Source organism: Corapipo altera, unplaced genomic scaffold (assembly GCF_003945725.1).
Source record: "Corapipo altera isolate COAL_440 unplaced genomic scaffold, ASM394572v1 61411, whole genome shotgun sequence".
NCBI lineage: Eukaryota > Metazoa > Chordata > Aves > Passeriformes > Pipridae > Corapipo > Corapipo altera.
This window is the reverse complement of record NW_020884875.1, coordinates 15,929,067-15,945,086: the sequence shown is the minus strand read 5'-3', so window position 1 is coordinate 15,945,086 and position 16,020 is coordinate 15,929,067. Positions and strand designations below refer to the sequence as shown.

Here is a 16,020-nt window from a genome sequence, read left to right as displayed (position 1 = left end):
TTGTAGGCTTCCCTCAGGTCCTGGAAGGCTGCAGTTAGGTCACCCCAAAGCCTTTTCTTTTCCAGGCTGAACAATCCCAATCCTCGTAGTCTTTCCTCATAAGAGAGGTGCTCTAATCCTCTCATCATCTTGGTGACCTCCTCTGGACTTGGTCCAACAGGTCAATGTCCTTCCTGTGCTGAGGACCCTGGAACTGGATGCAGTGCTCCAGGGGGGGTCTCAGCAGAGCAGAGGGACAGAATCACCTCCCTAGACCTGCTGGCCATGCTGCTTTTAATGGAACCTAGGATACAATTGTCTTTCTGGGCTTCAAGTGCACATTGCTGGATAATGTCCAGCCTCTCATCTACTAGCACCCTCGAGTCCTTCTCCTCAGGACTGCTCTCAGTCCCTTTTCCCCCTAGCCTGTATTGATACTGGGGGTTACCCCAACCCAGGTGCAGCAGTTTGCACTTAGTCTTTTTAAATCTCATGAGATTCCCATGGACCCACTTCTCAAGCTTGTCCATGTCCCTCTGGATGGCATCCTGTCCTTGAGGTGTGGCAATCACACCCTTCAGCGTGGTGTCTTCTGCAAATTTGCTGAGGGTGCACTCAATCCCTTCATCTGTGTAATTAATGAAGATTTAAATAACATTGGGCCCGGTATGGCCCCGTGAGAAACACCACTTATGTTCATCGGGACTCTGAGCCATTGACCACTACCCTCTGGATGCCACTGTCCAACCACTTTCTTATCCACCTAACAATCCACTCCTCAAACCTCTCTCTCTCTCCAGTTTACAGAGAAGGATGTTGTGGGGGATCATGTCAAGGGCTTTACAGAATTCCATATGAATGACATCTATAGCCCTTCTCTTATCCGCTACTGTAGTCATTCCGTTGTGGAAAGCCACTCGGTTGGTCAAGCAAGACTTGCCCCTGGTGAAGCTGAGCTGGTTGTCCCAGATCACCTCTCTGTCCTTAAAATGCCTTAGCAGAGCTTCTAGTAGGGTCTGTCCAATGATGATTCCAGGCACAGAGGGGAGGTTGACAGGTCAGTAGTTCCCCGAGTTCTCCTTTCAACCATTTTAAAGATAGGTACAATGTTTCCCCTTTTCTAGTCACCTGGGACTTCAACTAATTGCCATGACTTTTCAAGTATCATGGAGAGTGTCTCGGCAACTACATCGGCCAGTTCTCTCAGGACTCTGGGGTGCATCTCATTGGGTCCAACAGACTTCTGTACATTCAGATTCTTCAAGTGGTCATGAATCTGATCTTTGCTTACAGTGGAAGGGACTTTGCTCTCTCAGTCTTCTTGCTGCTGTCCATCCACTCAGGAGGTGAGGGAAGAGAGTCGACCTTTGAAGGCTGAGGCAAAAAGTTGTTGAGTACCTCAGCCTTCTCAATGCTGCAGTTTTTCAGCCTTGTTTATCAGAGGGGGTACACCTCCTTTGACCTTCCTTTTCCACTTAACGTATCTGTAGAAGCCCTTCCCATTATTCTTTACGTCCTTTGTTACGTTAAGTTTCAGATTTGTCTTGGCCTTCCTCACCCATTCCTAAAGAACCAAGCTTCATCTCTATACTCTTCCCAGAGTACCTGTTCCTGTTCCTCTGCCTGTGCATTTCCTTCTTGCCCTTCAGTCTGACCACCAGTTCCCAACTCACCCGTGCTGATCTCTTGCCTTCCTTACCTAATTTCTTGCTCATGGGTATTGCCAACTCATGTACTCTATGAAAGACTTCCTTAAAGATATGACAGCTCTGATCTGCTCCCTTAGCCCTGAGGGCAAGGGCAGTTTCCTAAGTGATCCCATTGACTATCTCCTTGAAGAGCTGGAACTTTGCTTTCCATTAGTTCAGGGACTACCTTTACCTGACTCATATCCCTCAGGACTGCAAATTCCACTGATGCATGATCTCTACAGCCCAGGTCTTGATGTCGCAGATTAGCTCATTTATTTGGTGCCCATCATGTCCAGTATCACATCCTCTCTGGCGGGGCTGCTGTCACAAGAGCCTGTGGGCACGATGCCTCCTGTAGCTGGAGCAGGAAAGCTTTGTCAATAGGCAACCCTTAGTCAGGGACCTGTAATAAAAACCAACCACAAGGTTCCCTTTGTTGCCTTGATCTCTGATTCTTACCCACAGGCTTTCAGCCTCACCTCAAACCACACTCAAACCACCTCTTGATGTAAAGAGCAGCCCCTCTGTCTCTCCTTCCTCCCCTATCTCTTCTGAACAGCTGTAGCCATTGATAGTCTCACTCCAGTCATGTCCCAAGTTTCAGTAAGGCAACAAGACCATAGCTTTCCAGCAGCACAGTGGCTTCCATGTCCTCCTGTTTGTTGCCCATGCTGTACTGATGTGGCTATAGAATACAGAACTGTCATTTATAGTGTGTTCCAGTGCTGTATATGAGCTATGACTGATAGGAGTAAATTTTAGTCTGGAACTGGATGGTTGAGACCTTACAAGTATGTGTGCTGATAGCTAGAGAACCATGCACTTAGATTGCAAGATAACTTCTGGGATTAATTAATTCAATTCATATTTCTTAGTACTTATGTTTTAGGCTGTAAGCCTAGTTTATTCTACGATGCTGAGTATTTCCATGACATAGCTTTGGACATACACATAGTATACCAGGGAACAGCTCCATCTGAAAATCAATGTTTCTAAATCATGAGGAGGAAGGAAAGATGGGTGGAGGATTCTAGGTCAGTGTCTTGATCTCGTTCATCATGCAGCTTCTAGGCAGCCCTATAGCACCAGTGACAGTGATGAAGAAAGGTATCATGTAAAAGGAAAAAAACAATTGAGTAAAATTGCTTATGGTGGTGTAAACATCAGTACCACAAGTCTCGCTGGCGTTGCTGTGTCTATAGGGTATCTCAGTGAGCTACTAATGTCTGCTAACTGAACAACAGTTCTGAACTGAACACAGTTCTGAGTTGTGCAGGGCTGGGCAGAGTTCCTTCCTCCTTATACCGCGCTGTGGAATAAGGGTCTGGAGTTTTCCTTCCTTCCTTTTTTATTGTCTTTAACTAGTAGGAGCACACTTTATGGTCAAAATTGTTTTCTTTCCCTTCTGAAAGGTCCTCTGGTCTTTTCAAAATTATGACAGAGAATAATATTGAATCAGTGCCAACTGATTACAGCGGTTCACTGACCCCACAGAAGTTCCTCAAAAGAAAAAAGGGAATTCTATCCAGAAGCTTTAATACAGTAGTGGTTCCCTGGTATCCTTCTATAGTTCTTCCACACCTAGACTCCAAGCTCAAAATCCTAATGACAGAGTTGAAGTATTGTCCACACTGCATCTTCATACAGGCTTCAGTGTTGTCTTTTCTCAGTGAGAGTGCCAAAGCTGTGAGTAAACAGTTAGGTCTCACTGACCCTTAGGAGCCCCACGTGGCCTTCCATCCTCACCACCTGTCCATGGGCCCAGGATCCCCATTTCAGGTCATTCTGCAGCCTTCAATCTCTGCCAGTTTCTATGCCAGTTTCCAGCTCAACTACATCAGTTACTGTGCCTGGCCATGGGTCTTGCTGATCTGGACTGACTTGCAGACTGACCTACCAGCATCATCACTGCAGAACTGCCCAGAAATCATTCAGCTGAGTCCTGACCCTGGCATCTGTCACTGGACCTGGTCCTAATCTGAACCTTTGAATTGATTACCCAGCCTGACCTCAGACCTGCCTCAGCACCAGGAACTTGCTGTTCATCTGGGCTCTTAGTTGAACACAATTACCCCTAGGCCTACCCTGCTTCCTCATTCAGGGGCAGGTGTGCTGGCTGGTGATGCTTGTGCCCTGTGAGCTATGACATACTTGGCTCGTCCCTCTCCACCTCTTAGAGAGCCGCTGGCCATTGCTGCACTCAGTGCAAGCAACTGTTATTTTAATGCAAAAGAATGGGTAAATTTAAGATCTTATTCATACTGTCATAAGGGTTAGGTCCAGAATAGAGTCTAGATTCTATTCCACACAAGGTGCTAATTGCTATAATTTATTTATTCATTTGCTAAATAATCCTCCTGGGTATTTTGTTGGTAATCACCAGCTGAATCCTGAAGTTCATTGTATTTGTACACTAAAATAGCCACTAGATCCTATCTAAACAATGGTTTAGAAGAAGGGACAATGGAAACATAACAGTTTAGCCCTATCAAGGTAAGTGAATATGTTTCTGAATGGTGTTCAAATGAGTAAAGTAGATATGTGTTTCTGTCATGTACCTATTTTTTAGTGGAGTGTGAATCTATGGAAGTGGTAGTAACAGCTGTTCTAATGGCACAGAGATAAGAAAATGTTCTCTAAGGAGAAAGTTACATTACGGTCCCACAACTGGGCCAACAGCATGATGCATTTAAGAAAAACAAGATTTAGTTACTTCTCTAGCTGAGGTTGCTGTCAGAGAAAGGAGTAGGCTTGTTACAGTTAATACTCAAGTCCATATAGGTATTTCTGTCACAATGCAAGGCCAAGGAAGAAACAGAAGATGGATGCAGTAAAATAGTGATGATCAAATTTGACTCAGTGTTTTTGCTTATTGTTAGAGAACTTAATGACATAGAATTCAGTTTGGTAGAGGAAGGGACCTTACTGCCACTTCAGATTTTCCGGGTTTCAGAGACTTGCAGACAGAGCTATGCTGAAATTTTTTGAGGGGCACAGGCAATTAAATCTATACCAACTTTTTGTATAGCAGCAAATGGAAATAATAATAACGTTTAAAACAGTGTGGTTTTTTAGTAAAGTTAGTTTTGTTATTTTCAAGGTCTAGATTGAAGAAGGACTATGATGACTTTAAAAGACATCCAGACCATGATAAATTTACCAGAGAATTGTGGAGTAATGATGAAAGCGAAGTTGATTCTGGCAAAGAATCTTTTGCAGTAGTATGCGGTAAACCATCAGAGTCTGCAGAACATATAGAAGTTCCCAAAAAAGATCACTCAGACAATGGTAAGCATTTACTGGAATTCAGGAGCTTGAACTTGATTCAGGAGCTGAATCAAGATGATTTGGGAACTTAATTTTTCCATGTGAGCTTGTGTCCTGCTTTTTACCTTAACTACTACTGTGATAATACCAAAAGAGCTTGTGGTCTGCATCTGTCATATGTAGACTTGAAGAGGGCAGACATGACCAAGATGAAAATTCTGCTTTATTCAAATGTTTACCACTTCTTTTTGTGCTTACCTATTTCTGTGATAACATGATAGACTTGTGTGGTATTTACTTTTATGGTGGGTTGACCTTGGCTGTCTGCCATATGCCCACCCAGCCCGTCTGTCATCCCTCTTCCTTAATGGGACAGGGAGAGAAAACAGTGTAGAAACGCTCAAGGGTCAAGATACAGACAAGGAGATCACTGACCAGTTACTGTCACAGGCAAAACAGACTCACTTGGGGAGAATTAATTTCATTTATTGACAATTAAAAATAGAGTAGGATGGTGAAAACCAAATACGAAAGCTAAACCTGCCCCCCCTTTCCCATTTCTACCTTCTTCGAAGGCTCATCTTCCTTCCCAATTCTTCCAGCTCCTCCCCTGTCAAGTGATACAGGAGGGATCAGGGCTGGGGATTGAGGTCAGTTCATAAGAGTTAGTCTCTACTGTTCCTTCCTCCCCCCTGCTCCAGTGTGGAGTCCCTCCTATGGGATACAGTCCTTCACAAACTGCTCCAGTGTGGGTCCTCTACACAGACTAGAGTCTTTCAGGATAAGACTGTACCTGTGTAGGTCCCCCATAAGCCGCAGTTCCTGTCAGGACCCTACTCCAGTGTAGGCTTTTCATGGGCTGCAGCTTCTTTCAAGCCATATTCACCTGCTGTAGAATGGCATCCTCCACAGCCTGCAGTGTACATACCTGTTCCAGCATGGTCCTTCATGGGAGCCGGTCAACCTGCTTGATCATGGGTTGCAGGGGAATCCATTCCAGTGTCTGAAGCACTTCTTTCCCCTCCTTCACTGACCTTGGTGTCTACAGGGTTGTTTTTCCTACATTTTGTCCTCACTGTGCTCTGTCACACCCTTCTGCAAAGCATTTTCCATGGGACATCACCACCTCAGCAGACAGGCTTGACCATGTCCTGCAGTGGATCTGTTTTGGAGCCAGCTGTGTCTGGCACAGGGCAACTCCTGGCCTCTGTCCTCATAGAGGCCTCCCTGCTGCCTCACACTGCCAAAACCTCAATACATGGCCCCTCTGTCTGCCTCGCACCCCTGCCTGCATCCTCAGCCATCTTATCCACTTCATGCATCCCCTGCTCACTGTCTGGTCTAGCTTGATGCTAGACTGGGCATTCACATCTTTGTCCCACAGGCACCCCACCCTCACAAGTCCACCTGTTCTGCCAGCCCAGACCCCAAGCCCTCCTGCTTACTTGCTAGTCTGGCTTGAAGTTTAGTAGTGAATACACACGCACTGCCCCCACATGCACTGGATTTGAGGAGGATACAGACATTCACCCCGCAGCAGATTGCACCAGGCAGACAGGCTGTGACCTCTTGCAGCCATCCTTGCAGCTCCCCCTTCCTCTGCACATCCCTTCATGGATTTGTATAGCTCTACCAATTTCCTCACCCCTCCCAGCCCAGTCTCCAAGATCTCCCCTGGTTTATAATCATATCAGCTGCGAAGTCCAGGTTGATCTTCCTGCAAGGGGCATATGCAGTTTCTTGTTAGCCCATCAACCGGTGTGATTGGTGAGGCTGTTTCTTGTCATTGTCTGCATTTTTATTTTGTTAGATCTGTGTCTCTGTATATCTTTTTTCGTGGCTTCTCCCTTTTTCCCTTCAAAATAACCTTGCTGGAATAAACGTTCTTACATTCTCACATGCCATTAACAATTAATGTGAATGACCAGGTTTGATTTTCCTCACTGTCTCCCATTGCCGATCAGGTTTCAGTTCCTGAACTGTTTTTGTTTATTACTTCCTCCTTTCCTTATTACCCCCTTTTTTCATTGAAAAAGATCCTTGACCAGATTCCCCTAAAGAAGCAGACATTTCCTTCCATGTGCTCTTGCAAATATTGCCTTTAGGTAGACACTATAAAATTGTTTCGGTTTCAAACATGTAAAATGGAGTTTCTGTTTTAATATCCTTGCAGATGAAATGAAACTATTAGAGATGAATTTACCTGCAGGAAAAAACAGAATTCTGAAAAAAGAATCAGCTTCTAAAGAAATCCAGAAGACACTGCCCAAATGCATTAAACGACAGTTCAAGCAAAATAGTTGTCTGGATCAAAGCACTAATGAGCTCTCACCAAGGAAGAAAGCTAAACTGAGCACTGTTGAGACTGTAGTTCAGAGTTCAGAAAGTAGCCTGCAGCCGGATAGTTGTTTAACTGAGCTAAAACAATTTGAAGGATCAAGTTTAGAGTTGTTTTCCTTGACAGATCCTACAACATCAGTATCAAACTTTCTGAAAGGGACCAAACCCATCCAGGCCTTGCTTGCCAAGAATACTGGGAACAAAGTGACCTTAACAAATCAACCATCGCCTCCCCCAGGCATAAATGTATCAACTTCTGAAAAGTCAGTTTTACCACCTTTGGAATCATCAGTGATCAAACCAGCATTGCCCTGCCAGGCCAGTTCAAAGACTCCCTTACAAATGGTATACAAAATGCCAAATGGCCATTGTGTACCAATAGACCTTCATAATAACTCAGTGAAACTTCAAATGCAAACTGTGACTGACCCTAAAACTGGAGAAAAAGTCATGCAACAAGTTCTTATTTTACCTAAGAATTTTCTTCTTCAGCAGCAGGAAGGAAAAATTGTGTCCAAGGATGTTCAGCCACTACAACAGAAATCATCTGAGCTGCACTGTACATCTTTACCAAAAGTGTCAAATATCAGTGTTTCTTTAACACCTGTTCTGGTGACAGGCTCTGCAAATACTACCACTCAGTCACCTACTACAGTTTTTAGCAAGAATATTACCCACTCGTCACAAGTGTCTGATCCCATGAGCAATACACTATCATTGCCTGACGTAACTTCAGCAGGTAACTTACTATCATCAAAAATTAAGGTGAACCAAACTGAAACTGACAAAATCAAGACTACAGTTTTGACTGCTACATTCCCCGTGTCTTTGACTTCATCTACTCCTTCCACAGCTAGCCAGTCCTTGATACCAGCAACAGCATTAAGTGGGTCTGCGAACACTGATTCTACCTGTCATAGTCTTGCATCGCAGCAGCCAACTGACTCCTGTGAAAATAGGCAAGAGTTGAAGACTGTATGTGTAAGAGAATCACAATCTATTCTGGTCACAACACGAGGTGGAAACACAGGCATTGTTAAAGTACAGACAAACCCAGACCAGATTTCACCTAGTAGTTCATCTTCTAGTTCAGTTTTCACTTACACTTCTCAACTTCAGGCCTTTCTTGTACCAAAAACCACAGCATTATCATACTCTACTTTTCCATCTCTAGCAACAGCCACATCTGGTTTCCCACATACTGGACAATCATCTCTTTCTGGATTTGCCCTCTCAACAGCTTCTTCTGTTAACATTCCAGCTTTCCCAGCTGATTTTACCCAGGCAATGGAGAAAAATATCAAATTCACACTACAGCAGCCTCCTGTTGGGGACACTTCAGGTCAAGTAATAGAGAACTTCTGCTGTGTGTCCTCTCCTTTGTCTTCCATTTCATTAGCTAGCAATGTGATGTCCACAACTCTAAACAGTCCTGTAAGTGTGACTAGCACTGGACAAAATAATGCTGTCGTAACTCCAAATTCTTCCATAGAGCATCAAGAGGATACTAAAACCAAAAAAAATTCTGTTATACAGTCTGAGTCTAATTCAGCAACAAGTGCGGATTTAGTCAGTGGTACTCCAGTCCAGAAATTTACATTAGTTACAAATTCACCAATTTTATCTCCCTCTGGAGCATCAGGAGTCAGTATTATACCCTCTCCAGCATCCACTGCTGTTAATGCTCAGAAACTGGTTTTTGTTAACACACAAATTGCCAGTGGCCCATCAACCACCAATCTAGTTGCAGAGTCATTGAGACAGAACCTTCCTTCTTCCCTAACCAAAACCTTTGTTAATGCCACAGAGAAACCACATTTGGTTTTGATCCCATCTACGATAGGAGCACCAATAAGAATAAATTCATCACCAACTATTGCTCAAGTAAAAGATGTAAAAATTGGACTAAATATAGGTCAGACCATTGTAAATACTAAAGGCAATGCACAGGAGGCCCCACCAGTTAATATATTGCACTCTACCATTTCTAAAGGAGAAGACAAAAAAAGCACTGGCTTGGCGCTGTCTTTGACAAGTAGCAGTACTGTGGTTCCTGCTCCAGCTTTTGCTGTGTCAGCTAATGAATCTGTATGTGTTGCAACAAAAGCTGAAAATGCCTTTACAGTAACAATGGCACATGCATGTGTAGAATCTGTTTCAGTAGCACCAAGTGGGACTACTTCTGGGACACGGTCCACTGTCTTGACTGGTGGCAATGATCCCTCAAGAATAAGGCCGGTTCTGGGTAATCGACTTTGTACGTCAAATATTGGAAATATGGGTATATCAACTGTGAAAACAGGACATCTTGCTTCATCTGTGCTGATTTCAACCACACAACCAACAGTATCTCCTCAAAACTTAGCATCTGCTTTGCAATTTCCATTCATTAGCTTGCCTGGATCTGCAGCCGCCCCCCAAAAGGTGTTACATACAGTTCCTCAGTTAGCAACAATTCCAGCTCCTCTTCTAGTATCAAAAAACCAGTTGCCCACACTGCCTCGGTTTCAGTCATCAGGAACTTCAGTTGGTATGTCAAGTCACAAACCTCAGAGTGTGTTGCCCTCTCTGTCACCAAATACAGGTAAAGTCGTTAGCTTTCCCAGTTCCTCTACCCTACAATGCCAGCAGGTGCCTCTCAGTACAGAGAAACAAAGGCATGATTACACTTGTGTTTCTACTGCTCAGATGTCTTCAGCTTCACCAGCTGTAACAAGCAAAACTGGAGGAGGTCAGTTGAATGAATCTTGCATTCAACAGAAAATAGTCATTAACACCTGTATGCCTTTGGCACCTGGAACTCAGATAATGATTAACGGTACTCGTTTTGTTGTTCCACTGCAAGGCCTTGGAGCTGGCAGCCACGTTCTTCTTCTCTCCCGTAATACGAAACAGACTCCTTTAACTGTTAACCATGGTCAAGAAGCTCAAGGTATACCAATTGTTAATCCAATAACCTCAAAAATCATCTTAGCACCAAGTAATTCATTAAGTTGTCAAATATCAAAACATCCTTTGAAAAGCTCCACGAAAATTATGAACTCTTTTGGTGCCGCAGATGCTTTACCCATCGTACATGCAACGCCCCAGATATTTAGTACTCCAGCTAGCTCATGTACTCCACTGTCTGGGGTAACACTGTCTGTGTCTTCAGTGACAAAATCTCCTATTAATGTTGTAGCTACATCTTCTGTTGTTTCTGCCGTTCATCCTCCGAATTCTCATTTGCCAAGCAACACTTCAGTGTTTCACTTAGACACTTCTATCAAAAAACTGTTGGTCAGTCCAGAGGGAGCCATTTTGAATGCTCTAAATACTCCAGCACCAAAAGTTTCTCCTCTGTCTTCATTGCTGCCTCCTGTTGTTGTGTCCACAAGCAGAAATCCTACCACTGTCTTCCCTGCATCTCAGTCATCTTGCCTTGATAAACCTGACAAAGCTGCATCCTGAATTTACTGCAAATGAGCCACTTTGAAATTTTGGGGCATTCCTCAGACTTTGGAAGTTGTAACTATTGGATAATTTCTTACAACCAGTTGATTTACTCAACATTACTTAAGGTTGCAGTTCTTTCCTGTTCACCTGTGGGGATTAAGAGGAAGAAAAATTTTAGTTTGTCGGAAGTTTTCAGAGAGTTCTTTAGTAAAAAGGTCAGAAATGACCAATGAGTTTATTAAACAGTTTGGAGAAATCTCACCTTTTGCACATGTTCCATCTTATATTATGGACTGTTTGCCAGTATGTTTTTGACAGTATATGTCTTCTTTTATTTGTCAAATTTATTTTTGATCTGTTTCTTTAAGGAAAATATTTATGCATTGTAAAAATGCAATCTATAGAGTAGAATTGTACATATTCCTGAACTCCTAACAGTCCATACTAAACAATATGTACAAAGAACTATGCTGTCTTATTTATGTTTGGTTTACATAGTGTATAGTTTTTTAAGTATTTTAGTAACTTTGGACCAGTGTACTGTTTAGCAACTGCAGAAGAATCTGCATATAATAAATCAAGTTGCTTTACTGCTTTGTGTTGGCAATAGTTAAAAATATGTGTATCTGTTACACCATGGCAGAATACATACATACATACATACATACGTATGTATATATATATATATATGTATACATATATATATATATGTGTATACATATGTATGTGTGTATGTATACACACATCTTTCTTTTGGTGTGTGGTAGAAGGAAATTATTTAACGTCTTTTGCTTTTGTCTGCTTTTACATTTCACATGATTTAGCAGGAGTTGGAAGGAAGGCCTTCTTGTTGATCCTCGTGATGCAGGGCTGGATAAGCCATACTTCATCCGTTCTTAATAAATGTTTGGTTATATTGCCTAAATAACTCCAGTGATGTGGTAAGGCTACAAGTGGCTTTTCAGACACCAGTCTAAGTCACACTGGTTGCTGTTAAGGACTAACATGTTTTGTCTTAAAACTTATAGATCTGTTGAACAGTTCTTTTGTACAGCCTTATATGCATTTCCATATGCCTGATGACTGTAACAGGATGACTCGTTAGTCTTCTATCTAGCCATAACAAATGACCCATTTTTTTCACCATTTTCTAGATCTGTATGTTTTTCTTTAGCTTATAATTGATCTATCTTGAAGGATAGCACTAAAGCATCACATAATATTAAAGGAAGCTTTATTAGTGCTTTGGGGATAATAATATGTTACAGAAACCTTCCTTTTTTATGCAGTGTATTCAGTATTTGTTGACTTAGATTCAGCTTTTGATCTGATAAAACCTTGGGGTTATTTTCTGCAGATCTGCTGAGTTCACAGCTACCTGCTGCAGTGCTCGTGGAGATAAGTTTTTAGGTATCTCTTGAGATTTTGCATATAAAGAAAGAGTGCCCATCTTATTTTATGGATGATTTTAGAATTGCTATATTTGTATGTGTTGATTTTTTGTAGAGTTTGTTTGGTATTTTTTAGAAACTAGAAGGGAAGATTTCAGAAGAATTTAAAAATGATAATTGCCTTTCTAATAGCTATGACTTCAAAGGGGATAAAAGCTTACATATCTGCATATAGCAGAATTCTTAGACTGAGTTTCAACAAGATGAAGCTTCAGCCTTTGCTCTTCATCCTTTTGAATTTTCTACTTCCCTTCCCCTTTTGCTATACTAGTTTGGAAGTTTGGATATTGAGTTGAAGAATAGGACCACAGCTTACTCGCTCTGTGTCGGCTGCCCTTTGTATTGTTCTGAAAAGTAGCCTGGTAGCTAGTTTGCTAGAGTTTTGGGAAAGTGGGGGGAAGAAAGGCTTGTGCCTTCCATAGGGACCTTTCCTTTTGCACTAACTTAAAAAATTGCATTGGGAAATTGCATCTTTCCATCTTATCTCAGGGCTGGGACAGATGGAAGCTGTCAGTTTTGGGATTAAAGAAGGTTTGTTTAAATTTTAGGAAAAGCTACCTGCTACACCTTTGCTACTTCTCATTAAAGGCATTTTGTAATGGATTTTGAAAACACCTAGCAGTAAGTATGTCTGTCCATCAGAGTTCACAGTATTAAGAATTTTTAAATCTGACTGCGTATTACAGTTGAATGCTGCAGTGACTTTTCCAACAGAGGAAGATGGCAGAGAGTGGCAGTTTCTTCATTTTACATACTCTAAAACCATATATACCAGAAGCTCATTTTATTTCCATTTCACTGGTGGAACCATGGGACTCACTTTCTTGGATTTTTCTGTTTTCTTGAAATGGCTGTTCTTTCTTTTTTTTTTTTTTTGTTCATTTAGGTTTGTTGTAGAGTGAATATCTACGCTATTTGAAAAGCTCAAGACTAGGTTCTGCTGTTGCAGATATTCTTGATGAGAGAAAAAATCTTGCATGACATTTTTTTGTGTGTGCTGATGTAGTGGAAAGATTTATGCTATAATTGATTCTAATAAAGAGAGAAGTTAGAAAAGCTGAACTGAAAAACTCAGGACTCAAGTAACTTGCCTGAATGATTTCCAAGAAATTTTCTGAATTAATATGATAATATTCTATAATTTTTATAAATATTGTATAATTTGGAAGACATGTACTTTACAACATGAAAAGTTTGAGTCAGTTTAATTAGAGTTTCGTGGACTTTTATTCTCTACTAGACATGTGTTCAGATTCCAAGTCCTATTGGAGAAGGACTTGAGACTGCTATGTAATGGGCTTGCACCATTCATTATGTAAAACCAAATTTTAGTAATTTTTGCGAATAAAATTCCTATCCCCAACACTGTTCTCCAATAATATAAATGTCAGTCAGAGTTAAGGTTTTCTTTCAAATGCAAGTAAATAAACATTGACACTTTGCTATGTACCTTTTACTCTCTACCAAATGTATCGTGCTACTTATAGCACAAAAAGAACTGTGAACAAGTGGATTATATTCATAGACACAATGAAAAAGCAGAACTACCATCTTTACTTGAATTTTAAAAGACATTTAGTTACACATAAAACCAGATATATAAATCAGTCTTTTAACAAAAGGTGTTCAACTTTTCAGTGCTTGTAAAATGCCTTACTTTTAGATCCCTACTGATATTATATACAGCTATTCATACACTAAAACTTTGGATTTATAAATTACTTTGAATATTTTGAATTATATGCTTTATATTTACCTAAATTAACATGTTCTGCACAATAATTTTGGTTTGCTCTGAGTAGAAAATTACCCTTATTTTGCTTCACTGTTCAAACCCACATCTGTGAGCTGCCATTTTCTCCTAGGGATTCTGTCTCTACCACACTAGGAACAGTTAAATTTCGCATGTATTATTTGTTATAAAAGTATCTGTTCAAACCAAGTGTGTTACTGTCAAGTCATTCAAACCCATTCTGATTCACTGTGTGACATAGCAAAAGGTACAATGTGAAAAGGAAAGCAAAAATTCTCCTGATAAGTGAAGAGAAAATAATTTGTCTCATGGGAGTAGGTCAGAAAATTACTAAAAGCTGGCATTTGAAGGGCATCCATAGCCTTACCACAGAGTTAGTTTCATAGATGGTTTTCCTTCTATTTTGTGGTAGTGCAGAATTTCAATTGCCCAAAATGGTTTTAAATTAATTAATCATTTTTATTAAAGCACAAATGTTTGTTATGATGAAACTCTTTCCTTTAAAAAGAACAGCCAGAGGTGCTCAAAAGGACTTAAACTCATGTAGCCCGTTGACTGTAAGCTGCACCTGAAGAGAGTTAACTGACTCAAAGTAAGATTAGTAATGCCACATCAGACTTTAGGTCCATCACGTCTCTTGAGGCAGTCAAAAGCAACATTCCAAAAGAGCACAATAACAGGCCTGAATAATCTTCTAGTATCCACTAATCTGTGAGCCAGAGTCTTCCTCATGCAGCTGTGTTTTTCTTCAGTTTAATAGCTTTCAGTGTATTTCTCTTGATTAAATGGACCAATCCTTTCTAGAATTTTTGAAAGCATGCAGACAAACTGTTACCATCCACAGTACCCAGTGGTAAAGAATTTGTAAATAAATTTCCTTTTTGGTTTCAGAACCTGGCACCTGCTAGTTTCATTTGATGCAAATAATATTTATATTGTATGATGCAATAAGCCTTTGCTGTTTAGTCATTTTTCCATGTGGCCTATGTAGACCTTTGCCATGTTGGTTGTCTCTTCTCTAGAATAAAGAGAAATAGTGAATTCAGTTATTTCCTATATGGAAGTAATTAGTTGCTGTCATTGTTGTATGTGCCTTTTTCAGTTTTACTGTGTCCTTCTGGGATTAGAAGAGTGCATGTTCTAAAAGCACTGAATCTATTCAGCAGTGTGTTTATGTGTCTCATAATTATTTCAATGTTTGTGGGTTGGTTTCTGACTATTATTTAGCCTTGTACTAATTTTTTCATAGAAATATTAATTTTAAACCAAATACACATCAGTATCAAATTCATTTCATCCTATAAAACTATACCACTTGCAGAATATCATGGCTGTAAAGACACGGTCTTTAAACCAGGCTATTGAAACTAGTGCAAGTCTGACACTCTCCCAGTTCCTGTTTTTGTTTGGTTTAGTTCTCTTGAAAATGTAAAAGGACAAGCAAAATTATTTTGATGATTTTTTTTAATTATCATTATTTTTATGCATAGAATGCAAGGTTAGGTCTGTATATTAGGTGCATGGTCATTTTATACACATTGACATCCAGATAAAGATTTTTTAGTTGTTGAAGAGGCCACTTTATAAATGTGATACAGAACATTGTTATTTTAATATATTTTCCTTGAAACCACAGTGGCATAAAAACAAACTTAAAGATCTTGATAGACATGTATTTTCTTCATTTCTCAAAATATGGAATTGTCTGGTCAATAGACCTGGATGTCTGGCGTAAACTTGGTAACCAGGACACTTCGTTGTTTCATATATGATTATTCCAGAAGTTCTTCAGAAAGTTCTTACAGTATCTTTTACTACAATCTCAGCTGAACTAAACATGTTAAATGAAAATGGTATTTAAAAGCAGTGTAAAGGAAATGTAACTAATTACTTATAGTATTTCTTGAAATTATGTTTGTTACACAGAAGGTCTATTAAAATATGCATAAATATGATTTTCCACCTTTTGCAGATGAAGGCAATGAAGTACTGAGTTCTCATAGCAACATGGAGGAATTGGGAATAGAATCCTTGGTCCCCTGAACTCCTTCCAGCATCCCATCCATTACTAAAGGTTAGACAACTAGATTACTGCTTTATTTTC

The 16,020-nt window shown here is 40.5% G+C and overlaps 1 protein-coding gene across 17 annotated transcripts in view; it reads left to right on the top strand.

Annotated features, from left to right (window-relative positions):
* The window catches only part of KIAA2026 (KIAA2026 ortholog), an 89,756-nt gene that overhangs the window by 40,804 nt on the left and 32,932 nt on the right, over positions 1-16,020 (top strand). For 7 of the 17 annotated variants that reach the window (XR_003526367.1, XM_027635404.1, XM_027635408.1 and 4 more), the window contains exons 7-9: positions 4,771-4,958; positions 7,111-9,861; positions 15,889-15,990. Coding sequence is in view for 13 of the 17 variants with exons in the window: in XM_027635404.1 (XP_027491205.1) it covers positions 4,771-4,958; positions 7,111-9,861; positions 15,889-15,959 (3,010 nt within the window). In the remaining 4 variants the exon portion in view is untranslated. Of the gene's footprint in view, positions 1-4,770; positions 4,959-7,110; positions 11,308-12,069; positions 12,123-15,888; positions 15,991-16,020 lie in introns of those variants that run through there. The other 10 variants (XM_027635402.1, XM_027635403.1, XM_027635401.1 and 7 more) reach the window with 7 other exon arrangements.